At 37.9% G+C, this 15,792-nt stretch overlaps 1 protein-coding gene across 5 annotated transcripts in view; it reads right to left on the reverse strand.

Annotated features, from left to right (window-relative positions):
- Nucleotides 1-189: 189 nt before the first annotated feature.
- GRM5 (glutamate metabotropic receptor 5) overlaps nt 190-15,792 on the reverse strand; it is a 258,426-nt gene continuing 242,823 nt past the window's right edge. For all 5 annotated transcript variants that reach the window (XM_033085942.2, XM_033085952.2, XM_033085967.2 and 2 more), the window contains one exon: nt 190-8,268. In XM_033085942.2, the coding sequence (XP_032941833.1) occupies nt 7,446-8,268 (823 nt within the window). In that variant the 3' untranslated portion in view covers nt 190-7,445. The remainder of the gene's footprint in view (nt 8,269-15,792) is intronic.

The following is a 15,792-nucleotide window of genomic DNA, read 5'->3' on the forward strand; positions in this document are numbered from 1 at the left end:
TGCAGTGTAATTATTCAAAATCCTTGCCAGTCTGTATAAGAATATTAAGGATATTACAAACCCCAGATTTTGAAATGGTGGGTAGAGGATTTCCAAACTAGAAGGTGGCTTTGTTCTCGGGGGTTTATATGTTGGTTGGATGGTTTGTTTTGTGTTTAGCTTTGTTTTAGTTTTGGGGAAGGGGGGGGGGGGGGGGGGGGGGGGGGTGGCGGTTTGGTTGCTTTTTGTATGGGTTGGGGTTTCTTGAGTAGCAGCTTTGTTCTTATTATTTGTTTTGGGGTTTTTTTAGCATTTAGCAGGGAAAGTATAACAAAATCTATTGGCTGGAAACAGAATGTTGCCAGACCTGAGACAAGACATTTATTCCTAGTGGTCACAAAGGCAGAACTCTAGAAACCAAATTGTTAAAGGATATAAAAAATTTTCTCTGATACTTTTAGCAGTTCAAGATTAGATGTGAATCTGCAATTGGAGGAGTAAAGTCGTTTCTTACAACATCCATAAAAATAATGTTTTGGTATATGATTCCAAGTTGTACAGCTTGCTCAAGACTAGATTATTTTACTATTTTCTCTCAAATCTATATATGCCTCAACAATGACACTGTGTGTGCTTCAAAAGACAAAGACCAAACCCTTCTAGAATGTTTTATACCATTAGTGTTAAGTTAATCTTTTAAAGCAAAAGAGAGGGAGGAGTAAAAGAGATAAAGACTATAATTCAGGGGTTTGTGTATAGGCATACCTAGCTTGTAGAAAATGCACTGAAAACATAGCTGTAAGTGTTTTGGAGAAAAAAAAATATCCAGTTTTCAGTCATATCACAGATTCTTTTTAATACTGTTCAAAAAGTACCTGACTCTACATAAACACCAACTATAACATGATGTAGACAATTGAGAAACAAGCAAGTTCTTCAATGCTAAAATAAATTACATTTGTACAGGTAGAAAGCAAACCAAAGCTGATAAAAATGTTAAATTTTATGAAAAATTATTTTCAGTTCACATCAAAATAACTTTACATTCTCTATGTTTTAATAGTATAAGCAGCAACAACATAAAAAAGAACAAACGGTCACATAATGTTTGAAACCAGTTCTTCATAAGTTATTAGCAAATTAAAAAAAATAATTACAAGCACTTGTAGCCCACATAAATCTTTTGGAATTGGCACCATCTCTCTAAAACATCTATATTCTATATAGATTTCTAATTACAAATACCACCAGCAGCTGCCATATAATCCTATTAGTACATGTAATATACATAGTATATTTGTTCCCATTTGGCAGATCGGAGTGACTTAATGTTTATTGTTTGTTAGTACTGTCATTGCTCAGGTGAGACAAAACCAGCCATATACACCAATTCATCACCCAGATGAATTTTTACTTACCTTTATGCTTCACTGGCCTTTATCTCTTTTCCTTTTCACAGTATAAAATTGTAAGCGGCAATTGGAGAGATTTGAACTGAGGATAAAATAGTAAATCACCTCAAAAAAAGTGACTTCAGGTAATCAACTTTAGTCTTTACTAAATGAAGTGCACACTGAAATGGGTAGCAGATGAATGATATTCTTGTTCATGGAGAGTATTGACTAAATTTTTGGAGATTCATTAAACTGCCAGAAAATGGTGACCTCTTAGTTATTTTTGGAGGAGTTTAGTCACATCCCTTAACACATTTATTTAGAGGATGACTTTCTCATTGGGATACCAGATAGAGTAGGACTGACAAAGATGAATGGTAGGAAGGACCTATTCACCAAACCTAGCTTCAGGAATGAACCTTATAAAATCCATCTGCTGTTTGATTCAAAAGAGAGTAGGAAGAATATTCTGTCATTATCATTCTCTGCAGAACATATAGACAAAATCTATCTTCAGTGGCCACTATCCAACTTTGATTATCTTTACATGGATATTAATCTGGAATGATTCCATTGACCCCAACAGTTTAAGGGCCAGTGCCAACAAAGGACTTCAGCACTTAAAATTATTCAGTGTAATACATAGGTTTTTTTTGCTCCAGTGTGGAGGTCAGGACCTTTTTTAAAATATCTAACCTTTCTGTGGAGTTTGTGAAAAGAGTTAGTGCCCAACAAAGCAACACAATAAGGAAAGAGGTGTCTAGGAATACTCTATTTGAGCCAGTATGGAAATGCAATATGCAGAAAGTGCTAATTTTCCACTGGCATCAAATTTTGGAGATAACTATACATTTTGTTTCAAATATGAGCCAGGTCACCTTTGTAAAAAGTGGCTGGAGGGAAATGAAACTAGTCCCTTTTTCTGCAGTCTCAGAGAAGTAGGAACCTCAAGTTTAATTCCTTCACCTATGCAAGAAGACTCAATCTCTCCTTTCCATGATGGGGTCTGAGAACTCCAAATGGAAGACAAGATTTCTGCAGATAAAAAGTTATCTAAGGGCACATCTTTCCCTCCTGTCACTAAAACACTTTTCAGGGAAGCATTTATCTTTTTTTTTTTTTAACCAATATGTAGCACAGACAAAAGGTTACCTCCACTTCTTTGGAGTTAAAATACCTTATCTCTGCTTCAGAGATTCTCAAAGTATTTTATATTAAATGGTTATATATGATCTCTAATTTTATTCAGTGTTTTTCTTATCAGGTTGCACTGTTCCTTTTCCACTGCAATACTCTTGAATTTGTTCCTGTCCTGTGAAGCTGCCTCAGGGAAATGAACAGAGTATCCCAACACTGAGTCATTAGAGCACTTTCCAGCCAGGAAACTATACTGTGCAGTCTGTGTATTCTCTTGTGGCATATGCAGGGATTTAACCAGGAGCTGGTGTTTTCTGCATCCTTGATGGGTTTTAACATGAGTCAGGAACAAAGATCCTTAGATGTGTGGTGACCAGGTTAGTTCTGAGCATACAGACATACTATGCTAGATGCTGGAGTAAGGTGGCATTTGAATAGTTGTTTTAAAATTGAGTTTAAAATGTAGGTATTAAATTCTGAAATTCTGAAAATCCTAACTTTAGGCTCCAAAGTCTTTTTTTGGGGGTTCAACCCTAACACTGGTCTCCAATACAATAAAAAATTAGTGGACACGTTATTAGTCCTGAGCATAGTGCTCTGATTTCCCTAAGGAACCAACTCTTTTTTATGCTGTCTGTTGCTGTCATCTTTTATCCTCTCACCTCATAAATGATGTATTTAGCAGAATAACAAGGTTGCACACTTTCCTTTACAGAACTTACACCCACAGCTATATTTTCTTTCAGTTTGGTCTTGCACACTAAAGAAAACATTTGCAGGGGAACTTCTCTATCATCCAGAGTGAGAGTCATGGATTGGCCTTCCCGTTTACTCTCTTTTGATATCTTATTCTCTCAGTTTTTAACAAAAATTTTCCTTTTACAAACATAGCAACTGAATAAACATCCAAGCAAACTAACATAACTTTTTTTTTCTTTTAGAATTTATAACGGTTTTAAAATTAGGATTTAGTTTCTATCTCACTTTTGTAGCTGGAAGTCAATGAAAGAAGCCAGCACCTTGTGACCAACCAGGCTCCCATGAAACATCAACAAGTGATTTGTGGACTGTGGTCTAAAAAATCTCTGGTCTAAGGTAGCTGCATGAGCCTAGGCACCAAATATTCAGATAGAAGTACAAGGAAGCACATCTTCAAAGTCATGCAATTATTCTTCAGAGATTATTTAAAAATACAGTTCTTCAGTATTGCAAAGGCTTCTTCTCAACTGGCCTGCCAGAGTGACTCACTTTATTTCACAAGCACAGATCTAGAGGTGATTACACCATCACTCTTTAGGCCTCAAGCACAAAAGAAACAAGAGATTTTTTGAGGTCCCTGTGGTTAAGAATGACAGTAGTTTAAAATCCTTTAATTCCTTTTGTGGCAGCAGCTCTAAATTAGAGGGCAATTTTCAAGTCATTCAGTTGGTACTTGAACCTTCTTTAGTTAGATTGAAAAGTGTTCATGACTGCAACTTTTACATTTATGTTTGAAAACCCTTGCCACTCTATCTTAATGTCCTAAACAGAGCCTAGCATACAAACAGCATAATTCATGGGTTTTTATCTCTTATGTCAAACCCACTGGCTTCTCCCAGAGAACTTTTCAGCCTTGTAAATCTCCCACTGGGTTCATTTGGATTATTACTACAGACATTACACCATTTTTTCCTTCTTCACAAAACCTTTCCTCCCTTTGTTGAAATTCAAACACATAATAAAAAATTACATTGATGCACTCCAGTCTGCACAATTACAGTGGATTCAGGCTTCTTTAAATGCCCCTAAGGTTGCCCATCTTTCATTAAAAATAGATCGACTTCAAGGGGATACTATCTCAGCTGGGTCCATCCATGGTTCCTTGTGCAATTAAAATTTCTGCTGGTTGATAGATACACAAAAGATATATGACTCCACCAAAAGAGAGAGTGAACAAAAGTGTTTGAGATTTGGGTTGCACAACATTAGGGTTGTAGACTCTTAAAACATGCAGTCAGGGCACACGGTGCATCCTCATACCCATATTGTCATGACAGTATATAAGAACATTGTCAGGAAGCTCTGAGCAATAGCTATGGCCAGGATGGTTCAGTTTGAGAGCAGAAGAGGTATATTTGTGCTGAGCATGACAGTTTCTATTTTTCACTCCTTTTTACTAGTTTAGTATTTAAGGAAAGGTTTTTATGTTTGTCTGTATAACTCATATTTCCACTGCTGATTATTTCACAGTGCAGTGAAACCCACAGATTTTAGCAGGAATACAATGATATTAGTTTTACACCACCATAAGAAAAAACAGGGGACCTAAAATGCTAGGGAAGGATCAAGGTGGAGGATGTTCTTGTAAGAACATTGGTCAATAGTTTGAAGTATAAGAGAACAGGTAGTAATAGAATCCCTTTGAAATTCACATTAATTATCTTAGTACACTCTGCTTATATTAAAACAATATTGCACGGATGGGAGACAAATATTATCATATAAGTCTTCCACAAACGACATTTAAGTGGTCTAAACTCCCCTAATAAGAATGTTTGTATCACAGACTGATTGGACATGCTTTTCTCTTAAATGTGGGTTGTAACCTGTGACAGAAGATGCTTTCTCCTGAAGACATGGACAGCTAGGGAATGATGACACATGCTAGTACTGTGAACCAAGAGGGCAAAACTGAGCTCTAGTCTGGGAACCGTGCAACTGCACAGAACTGAGCCTGTGCTGGTCAGTCGTGCAAGGAGGCAAGAACTGCATATGGGCAACAAGGACCTTCAGTCATGCCTTAATATGGGGATCTGCCTTCTGGAGTAGAGCTGTTTTGTGACTTGCCTGTTCATGCTACAGGCAAAGCTGATAAATGACTGTACCTGACAAGATAAGCATGCCCAGACTGCAATTGGATAACACTGCCTGGCTCTAGAGTTACTAGAGTATCTCTGTGAGGTGCTGGTCTGGATTCAGTCATCTATTATTTTTCGTTTTTAAATGTTGTTGAGCAGCAAATTGGGGTGCAACACATAATAGTGAAACATGCATCCCAAAGGAATAGAAAATGCTCTTTGATAAAATATGTGAATGTGCTTTCATCTTGTACTTGTTTGATCAAATATTTATTTTGAACATGGGGGAGAAAAAGGATTTTGATTACAAAATATTTGTTATCTTGAAGGAACAAGATCTAAAGGTTTTGAAAATAAAATATAGCAGCCTTATTTCAAGGCTCCCTTCCTTGAGGCTGTCTTCTATATAAGGCTACGTCAACTCAACTTTGAATTGAAGTACGTTACTCATCACTTCATGCTATCCTTCAACAAAATAAAACAAACCCATAAAAGTTTGGCACCTGAGGACAGCTATGTCATGAAGAAGAGAGCAAATACAGTGTGCGTTTAGGGTCTGACTTAAAAGTTCTATGTAACTACACCTATCAAAAATTATTTAGCTACTATTCAAACTTTAAAACTCTTCCCTGTCTGTATTAAAAAAGTGCTGTGACAGTATGAAGTGCACTAGACTGTACTACTTTGATATAGGAAAAAAAATTTGAGGAATCCCCTTGTTTCTTCTGTGAGTTGCTAAGAAACAAAGATTCTGTTGGTTCATATCTCATTAGGTCTTTTTTGTTCTAACCTTTACTCTGTATTGCTTTGAATGTATTTTTTTCTATTTTTATTTTTTGACACTGTTCATAGCTGCAAGGCATCAGCAGCAAAACAACGTTTAAAATTGTTGCTTATTAAAGAGTAGCTTAATCACCTCTAAGCAGACTTCAACACAGGATTTTTTCCCTATATATATATTAATTATTACTATGACAACCTTTCCCACTGACAGTTAGCACTCATCATAATCCAAATTGGTATCCTAGAATTCTGTCATTCAAAGGATGGAGAAAATCCTTACAGTGTTTACCTGTTTGTTACAAGCAAAGATGGGAATTTGAATAAGTATTCTAATTGGTAACATTATCACGAGGAAGTCCATAAAAATGTGTTAATTTCGCTAGGGAGTGCAGCTATAATATAGCTTGGTAGTGCTGCTAGAAAGAGAATATTCATCTCAACAACTTGCCCTGATAAGGGAATTACAAAACAGTACTCCAGAAAATATTTTTTGCTACTTCATTATTAGTTGGCAACATGGTGAAATAGTCAGGAGATCTTCCTTGGGTTTTTTTTGTTGGGAAGGTGAATCCAATGTTAATAAACTGAACTTTTGATACTGATAGAAGAGAATTTCATAAACAAATGCGTAGGTTGAGAAGTCACTTGTAAAGCCCTCCATATTGCAGTCACTCACTGCAAAGCCTCAGTGTTATCCACGTGAAACGTATCACAGACACAATATTCTTCAGCAAAAAGTTTTGTAGTTTTTGAACATACATTACTGCTTTTTGAGATCTTCATAGAAAAAAAAAAAAAAAAGAAAGAAAGCTTGATAGGTTGGTCCCAGATTTGAGTCTGTTAGAAAATGTACATTCAACGTTTGGTCTTCTATTCTTGATAAAAGATCAAGGTTCACTTCTGGGTAAGGGATCAGAGTAAACAAACAAACCATTGTACAGTTGTTTACAATCTAGTTCCCCCCCGTTCCCCTATATTGTACACACAGTTCATTGTTATACTAAAGCAAAGCACTTGGTATGTAACTGGATTAACAGACTCCTTATAAGCCCTCAAAAATAGATTCAGTGTTTCTGAAAAGCCCATGTTTTTTTAAGGCCACGATAATCTGCCAAGAGTCATTTTGTTTTTAAATCAGCATAATTAATCTGATGTTTCCACCTCTCAAGTGATTCCCCTTCTTCCCTTCCATTTCTCACAAGATGACCCAATGCCTCTCACTCTGTCTGCGTAAACACTGGAGATCTTGAACACTTGGCTGTCCCCTCACTACTTGCTTGTAGTTGTTGAGATCCAACATCATCTTGAACTACATTCACAGCGAAGAAGAACTTTGAGTATAATCTCTGATGAGGAGTGTGTCGTATTTGGGGGAGGACGGGATACACAGAGCTGATTCAGAAGCCGGAGAGCTGGGAGATGCACTTCCAGAATCGATGGAGTCTCTAAAAGGAGAAGGAGGAGTTAAAGCCACCAGCTCCTCCAGGTCTTGCTTGGCTGCTGGGGTCTCTGAAGTGCCTTCTTTGATGCTGTCATTTGAAGGTTTCCTAGCAGACTGCGAAGCGCCATTGACTTCAATGGCAGGAAGCGGTTGGATCTCTGCAAGCGTGGTCATTGTTGTAGGGAGCTGAATTTCCCGTGGGATCAGGTACGAAGAGCAGAGAGGAGCAGCGCCCATTGTCCCTGGAGTAGATGTTGAAAGCATCATAGAGTTCAGCTCACTGATATTGGCTGTGAAGCGGGTGACAACACTACTGATCTGCTCCATGAGGGAGCCTTGAGAAGAGCTACTTCTCTGAGGAGGCTCTGACTGGAAGGTAGGGGCTTCATCTTCTGTTCGGCTGACAGAGGCAGTTCTGTGGCTCAAAGTGCTGATTGGTGAGGGAGTCTGTGGTCGGTACTGAGCTGGGTATTGCTCTTCAGCTTCCGAAACGTCGTAAAGCGTTTTGGCACTAGCCTCTGGAAATGTAGCGCTGCTACTGTGTCGGCTACTGTCTGTGCTTTTGGAAAAAGGCTTGATCACTGCCGTTTGGTTGGGGTTCTCTTTTTTATTGATGTGGACTGACAACCGCTGCCAAAGGTGTGCTCCTCGGCTGCTTTTCTCGTTCTGGGCCCAGGAAACTGATTTCCCATTAGAGCTGTGAACACAAATGACATAAGATGGTAACTTGCAACAAAGTTAAAAATACAATTGCTATACCTATATCAAGGGTAGCATGGTATTTCAGAGTTTATATTCACCATAAAACTGACTGCAATTTCATCTGTATCTATCAATTGCGATATATCTCTATCTATTATTTATACATGTATGTTCTAGGAAAACAAGCAGTGGGTCAACTCATTTCACAGGCCAGTTGTGCACCCAGCCATCACCTGACCTGTGCTAGTTCATGGCCACTGCTGACCCCCCTGTTGGGACCCTTGGGACATAGGCAGTGTCCATCCCGGGTGAGAGAACAGCTTGATGGCTTCCCTCCTGTTGGACAGGTGCCAGGAAGAGGGCCTGTGGGACTGAGTCATGCATAGAGGAGTGAGGAAGAATTAAGTGCTTGCAGAGAGTGAGTGAGACTTGGACTAGCCAGAATGCAGGGCAAGTGTGTGGGCTGGCCTGGGAGCTTTCAGTGGTAAGAAGCTTGGTACAGTGTTCTGAATGTAGATTCCTGGTATGGGGCAGAGATTGTAGAGTGGGAGATGGAGAAGCGTAATCTGTTAAGGCTAGGAAAAAAATCTGTATATGTCCCACTATTTGGAAGCATTGGAGCAATACTCAGGAAGGGGCTATACTGGTCGTAGGTAATGGGTAACTTCTTCTTCATCAAGGTACTTGGCAAGCTACCTGCCACTAAATTAAAGAAATAATTTATTTTCTTTTAAATTGCAGGTCGACTCAGAGAATGAAACTATGTTCCTAGGAAAGAAATACCAGACAAGCTGTACAAGCAGCTCCTCATAGCAACATGAGTTTGGAGACAACAATAAACATTTGGCTCCACTTTTCTGCAAAATGAGTCCTCTTAGGGTAAATTATTTTCAGATCTCGTCATACTCTTTATCAAAATTGCTTATTCGTCTCCTCTTGATACCTAAGAAAAACCAGCTGTGGCCCTTATAAACTTATTTCCTTTTACATCTTACTCAGTTTGATGTACTGGTATTTGCACATGCATTAACATACATATCTTGAAAATAAGGAAGATATTAGAAATATTTCTTAGCTGAAACAGACAATGACTCTGAAATAATGTCAATGGGAAAAACAGTCAATACATACAAATAAACATGATTTATATATAAAACACATCAAAACTTTAGAAAATTCACTTTGGTTTCCTAAACATTTGCTATAGCCATTTAGGATTTTTGAAAAGACAACATTGGAGACACAGGCAGATTATTGCAAATTTGGTTTTTGTTTGCTTTTTAAGTCTGCAATAAATATCCTCATGTTAGCCTGCAGCATAACAGTTTACAAAACACATCCTTTACTAAATACAGATGACTTTATACCAGCCCTCATGTGGAGGCTTCCCTCAAACTATCAATTTAATAGCTCTTCTAGTCATCTAAAAAAAGTGTAACAAAATCTCCTGGTGTGTTCACATCTGTGATTACGTTACATGGAATTATAATGGATCATGTAACACAACATATGCCAACAGATTTCCCCTTCAAAAGCAGCATGACAGAATCCAGTAGACAAACACAATGTAAAACAAAGGGCATTTTAAGAGAGGGAGGACTGGGAAATGATAAGTATATATGTACTTATATAATATATAAATACATATGGGTTCACCCTTTTGCTGCAATGGTCACCAGATGTTATTTATATCTTGGAAGCTGACTGTTAGGTCCCTACTGGCAAAATGCCAGGCAAAACAACTGGTGGCTCATAACTTGCTGTTCTGACAATCGCTGCTTTCTGCTGTACCTCAATCAGAGCAAGAAGGAAAAACAAACTCTGTCCTGTAGCACTGCTCACTTTGAATTTCTGTGGGTCCAGTTCTGGACTCAGCAGGTGCTGGTACTAATGTCTTGCAGAATAAAAGTGTTCCTTCTGAGGACCATGCACTTATTTCCTTGCAACATGTACTCTGTGGGTGTTGAGAACTGTTTGAGAGCCCTGGCTTGCTGGTCATGCTGAGTCCTGAGCTCAGTGGGAGCTCAGTGACAGCAGCAGGAACAGAATTTAGATTGTTTGGCAGATGAGATCTTGCCTCTAGCTCTGGTATGATGACCATGAAACCTTGTCCCAGATACGTCTGTGTTTGACCTGGACCAGGAGGGAGAATGATCTGGCACTTGTAACTGATCAGGTAGAAAGAGAGGACCCAGATCCAGTCCCACATACCCTCCTGGTAAGGTCCTGGAAGGACTTGTGACAGACCTGCCTGCCACAGGGGTGAAACAAATGTAATTAACATGAAGGATTAGTTAGTGCAAATAGAAATGCTTGCCCAAAGAAAACATTATATTCTAGCACTCCTCCTGACTTCAAGCACTGGCTTAATAGAGATGTTCAAATCCTTTAACAGGGTACTAAATGCATGTAGATATTTTCATGGCCTGAAGGTCAGATTATAAGAGTTTGTGAAGGCAACATGCTACTCCCTCCCTGATCACAGTTAAAGAGACAATAATGAAGGAGGTATAGGAGACTGAAGAACCTGGAGAGAGTGAAAGGATAAAATCTGAGATTGCATTGAACCCTTGGCAAAGATGGCAAACAGTTAAATTTTCAGTGGAGCAAGTCACCAGCCTCCCTGAATCTCAGTTTGGGTTTGTGTCAGTCTTGGCTGATACACTCACTCACTTCTTTTGTACTCTGACCAAGACTAATCTGGGCATGTGAGTCTCATGTTGATCCTAGGGCTCTGAAGGAGACCCAATGGCTGTTTAATGTAAATTTTATGCAAAAGTCTGAAAGACTTGATAATTATTCATTGCAAATTCCTTGATATTAGAAACTGAATAGGACACAAGCACTCTTCACCAGTCAGGTGGTGGGGCACTGGGACAGGCTGCCCAAGGAAGTGGTAGAATCAGCATCCCTGGAAGCGTTCAAAACACGTTTGGATGTGGCACTTGGGAAAATGGTTTGGTGGTAAATAGAGTGATGTTGGGTTTACAGCTGCACTTGATGATCTCAGAGGTCTTTTCTATAATTTTGCAATAAGGAATGAGCCCTATAGCTAAAGAATTTCTGTGTCAGAAACGTATCCTATGCTTTATCATCCTGCACCTACTTACTAGGAAGTCAACACTGGACTCAAGTGTGGAATCATTTATTGCCTCTGTGAAAAAAGCACCACTTGTTTTCTTATATTGGCATGAAACTTGGTAGTGGATAAATTGCTGTGATAATACTTTAAGATCCTGCTCTAACTGCATATTGATTGGTACTCTGTCAAGTTAACTGGAAACCATGCAATGCTCACAGCTTATAAATAGAGAAATAAAGATAGATCACAGACATAGAGTAGGATGTCTAGTAATGGGATTGTTTACATTTACTATGTCCAACTCTGCCTTGACTCTTCAATGATGAGAAACTTTAGGATAATGAAATTTTAGATTTTTCTTGTAAACAGATTTTGGCTCCCTCAGTTAAAGAAAGAATAACACTTTTGAATTCCCAAAGGAATTTGACTACAAAGTTTGGCTGAATACAAATTTTTCTACCTTACTCTGCTCTTCTGCTGGCACATTGCACTGAATAGAGAATAGAACAGAGGAGACTGCAGCAAACTTCAATCAGTGATACCAAAACATTAGCTTTTATTTTTTCTAAAACAAAGACTTTTTCAGTACATTTTTTCATTTTTGATTTGTTTTTTTATGGGTTAATTAGGTTCAACTCTATGCACAAGAGGCATTTCCTGAGAATCAGACAGTAATTGTTTCTCCATTGTCTTTACTAAAAGCTTCTTTGATTTTGATGGACTGGCTTTTTCCCTTCCTGATAGACCTACATAATATGTACAAGAAATTAAATTGGAATAAATGAGAGAACTTTTGAAGTAGCTGATATTTCAAATATTTCTTCTACAGCTGTCCACTTGATGACAGAATAGCAATTATTTTTGTTTCTCATTTTTTTCCCTTACTGAATCTCTTTAGAGACGCTTGAGTTTTGTCTTTAAGGATTTTTTTTCTCTTCATGAGAGATATTAACTGCTTTTTATACACTTAGGTGTAAAAACGTATTCCCCTCCCTTTACACATTTTTTTTTAAATTGTCTAGAATGAATCACTTGTGTTTTGTTTCGGTTGAGGTGGTAGAAGTTTTGTTGCAGCATTTTTTCCTCTGTGGTATGATTACTTATGAGATGATGCACAGCTCTGTTAAAAGTATTTCTTTAGCCAGGTGCTAGTGAAGCAAATTTGTTTTGTAAGGTACTCCAAAATTCTGAAGTGAAAAACAGGAAGAGGAAATTACAGACACAGCAGCTGAAAACTCTCATATTTTAACAAGGGTGCCATTCTCATTAATTACCCATCGATACTAAAATTAATTTTGATGCTGAATGCTTCAGGACTGCTACTGGGGACAGTTACTGAAAGCATATGCAATTTGAAAATAAGTCACTTGTTCTCTTAATATCTTTGAACTGGGAAAATCAGTATAAAATTATGGAATTCATTATTTATTAAAAGAGATTAGAATGCATAAGTGCATAGTATTATTCAGCAGTGGAAACCAAAATATAAGTGGAACCATAAAAATGTAAGGGAATTTTTGTTCTGTCACATACTAACATGGTTATCTAACTCCAAATTTGAAATGGTACAATTGTGGACATGCACTGGACAATTACAGTAATTTCACAACTATAAGACGCACTGGATTATAAGGCGCAATTCTGGGTGTCAGCAAATTTCCGAACTTTTGTCCATATATAAGGCGCACCAGGCTATAAGGTGCACATTTTTTTGCAGTGAGGATCCGCTGCTGGCTGGCCCGTGACCCTGCCTTCACCCGACTGCCATAGCCCTACCGGCTCCTCCCGCAGCTCACGGTTCACACTTCCAAGTTGGCAAATTTCTAAACTTTGTCCATATACAAGGTACATCGGACAATAAGGCTCACTTCCGGATTTGGACCAAAATTTTAGTCAAAAGGGTGTGCCTTATAGTCGTGAAATTACTGTACTTGATGGAGACATGTATGATATGTTTGCAACCTGTCCTCATGTGACTACAACAAGGAATGATTTCAAATTCCTAACTTTTGTAAGTCCATGAATGAAAGTTCATATGTGAGAACACTTGGCTAAATTTTATGGAGCTAAAATTGGTAGCAAATTTGCCCCCAGATGTTTCAGTGGTTGAAGTGTTGCAATTAAGGTATAGCTCCAACACTGCAGACTTTTCGTGTCTTTAAGATGGAAGTTTTCCTGTGTTATCCTCAGAAGCAGCTGGCAGTGATAAGCAGGATAAAGTTCTGTACTTGGCTCAACCTATATGACTTTCTGCCAAAGTGAACTCTTGTTATTCAAAGTAAGTAGCAAGAACCTGTTTTCCTTTTAGACTCTGCTGAAACCTTATTAAAGACTCAATGATATAATTACTCTGCCTGAGAAGGACTTGTGTGGTATCTGTAGACTTAATTAAAACTTGATTTTTCATAAAAGATGGTTTGTGTGTGTGTGTGTGTGTGTGTAGGTGTGTGTGCGCCTGTGATGAATTCAAGCAGGGGCAAATATGCATTTTCTTTCATCTTGTCTCTTGCAATCTCAGATCATTAGTTCTTGTGCATTTCAGTATATGAGCTATGAAGAAGCAAATCATAGCTTCTCCCAGGAATACAGGACAACCTGGATAACAGGATGCAGAACCAAAGATACCTAAATTAGGTCAATTCAACCACTGTAATGTTTTATGTTGCTATTCTTCTAATTTTAAAAAGCTTTTAAGAAAACGTCTACATGCCTATGTAATTGTTTCCCTAAGTAAAAGATAATACTGCCACACACAAATAACCTGCTAGTGATATATCACTCAAGTTAATTAATTTAAATAAATGTCATACTGCTTTTTCTATGGAAATAAATGACAAAAAGACAGAAAAGAGGAATGATACAAGGCAAAAAATAATTTTGTCATGTCCTGAGTTCTAGAAATATAGAATGTTTTGCAATTATTTTTCAGAGTAGTTTTCTGTTGTGAACAGCAAGAGCAATTATTTATATTACTCTACAAATCATAATCTGCTGATACCTCCTTTCCTCATGAAAATCCTGGCTGACATTTATATGAGTGACTCTAATATGTAAGTATGAACGAAACTACAGAGTGAGAGAAACTTGATGGACAAAACCTTTGCCAGTGACCTCCAAGTGCAACCACCAGTGATGCTGATTCTGGCAACTGCTTCAGCAGCATGCCTGTTTAGATTGGGAAATGGAGGGTCTGGTATCTGAATGGAACATTTCTAATATATCAGTGAACATTACCTAAAATGAAAAAATGATCCTGGTGTGAGATGTGTCTTCTTTCCTCTACTGCCATGATCTCATTGAAATTGTTAATTAAGATAATTAGAGCTGTGTTATACTTTTTGTCTGAAAAATGCCCTTTCAAGCATCTTTGAGCACATTTCTGCTACTCTGGAGTAGCAACATTCTTGGGATGGAGAGAGCACAATGACACCTCTTGAACTCTGAGTTCTGCTTCCTGATGCAGAACATGCTTTAAGGTGTTTTCAGCATCACTTGGTCAACACAATTTTTCATTGTTTTCATTGCTAAAGGTATGAAATGGAAACTGGGAAAAATAGAAACCATCACCTTACCTGACACTGAAATCAAATGCACAAGCAGTGCACAAGAAAAAGAAACACAAAACATACACACACACAAACAATAAGACTAACCAACCAACAAATCAATTAAAAAAGAACTTAACTCTCCCAATTGTATCTCCAAAGTCAAGAGTTGATTTGACTTCTGTCTTCTGCAAAGAGCATGCAATTTGAGGAATTTTACGTGTTTGGTATGCCTGATAAATAATTACAGAAGTATTTTTGCACATGGGACTTCTCAGCAGGAAAACTACTTCTGTGAGTTATTAAGCAGTTTCTTATTCATTGCATTTAATCAAATAAAAAATGTATATATTATGCAAGAAATGCAAAAAAATGATGCTGTGATGCCTGATTTGTGAAAACTTCATAAAAACATCTCATTCCATAGTTGATTTTATCATATATACGTGAATGATACTCACAGGTGATGCAGGATAACTTCCCTAATTAGAAATAGCCTCGCAAGGCATCAAGTAATGTACCCAGTACTTCTATTTTTATGTCATTTTTCATCTTAAAAAATTGAAAGCCACTTGTAATAATAATATAAAGGCATAGTTAGGTCCTGATGTGGAAAATGTCCACACTAGGGTTGGAACACAAATAGTGTTGCATGAGGGATTTGAGGACATGAGCTGAACAACACTACCCAGTATGAATTAAATAGCATTATTTAGACTGAAAGACTGTAAGTGGGATTTGGCCAGTACCATGGGACCTCTTTGTCTTTTGAGATGACGAGTTATTTTCATCATTCACAAATGGTCAGGTCCCTGCATCTGCTGTTTTCCATCTGTTCTTCATCTCAGTGACTTCTAGCACTGCTCTGATACTTACTGGGACACGAGAATGG

This window comes from Catharus ustulatus, chromosome 2 (assembly GCF_009819885.2).
Source record: "Catharus ustulatus isolate bCatUst1 chromosome 2, bCatUst1.pri.v2, whole genome shotgun sequence".
Lineage (NCBI taxonomy): Eukaryota > Metazoa > Chordata > Aves > Passeriformes > Turdidae > Catharus > Catharus ustulatus.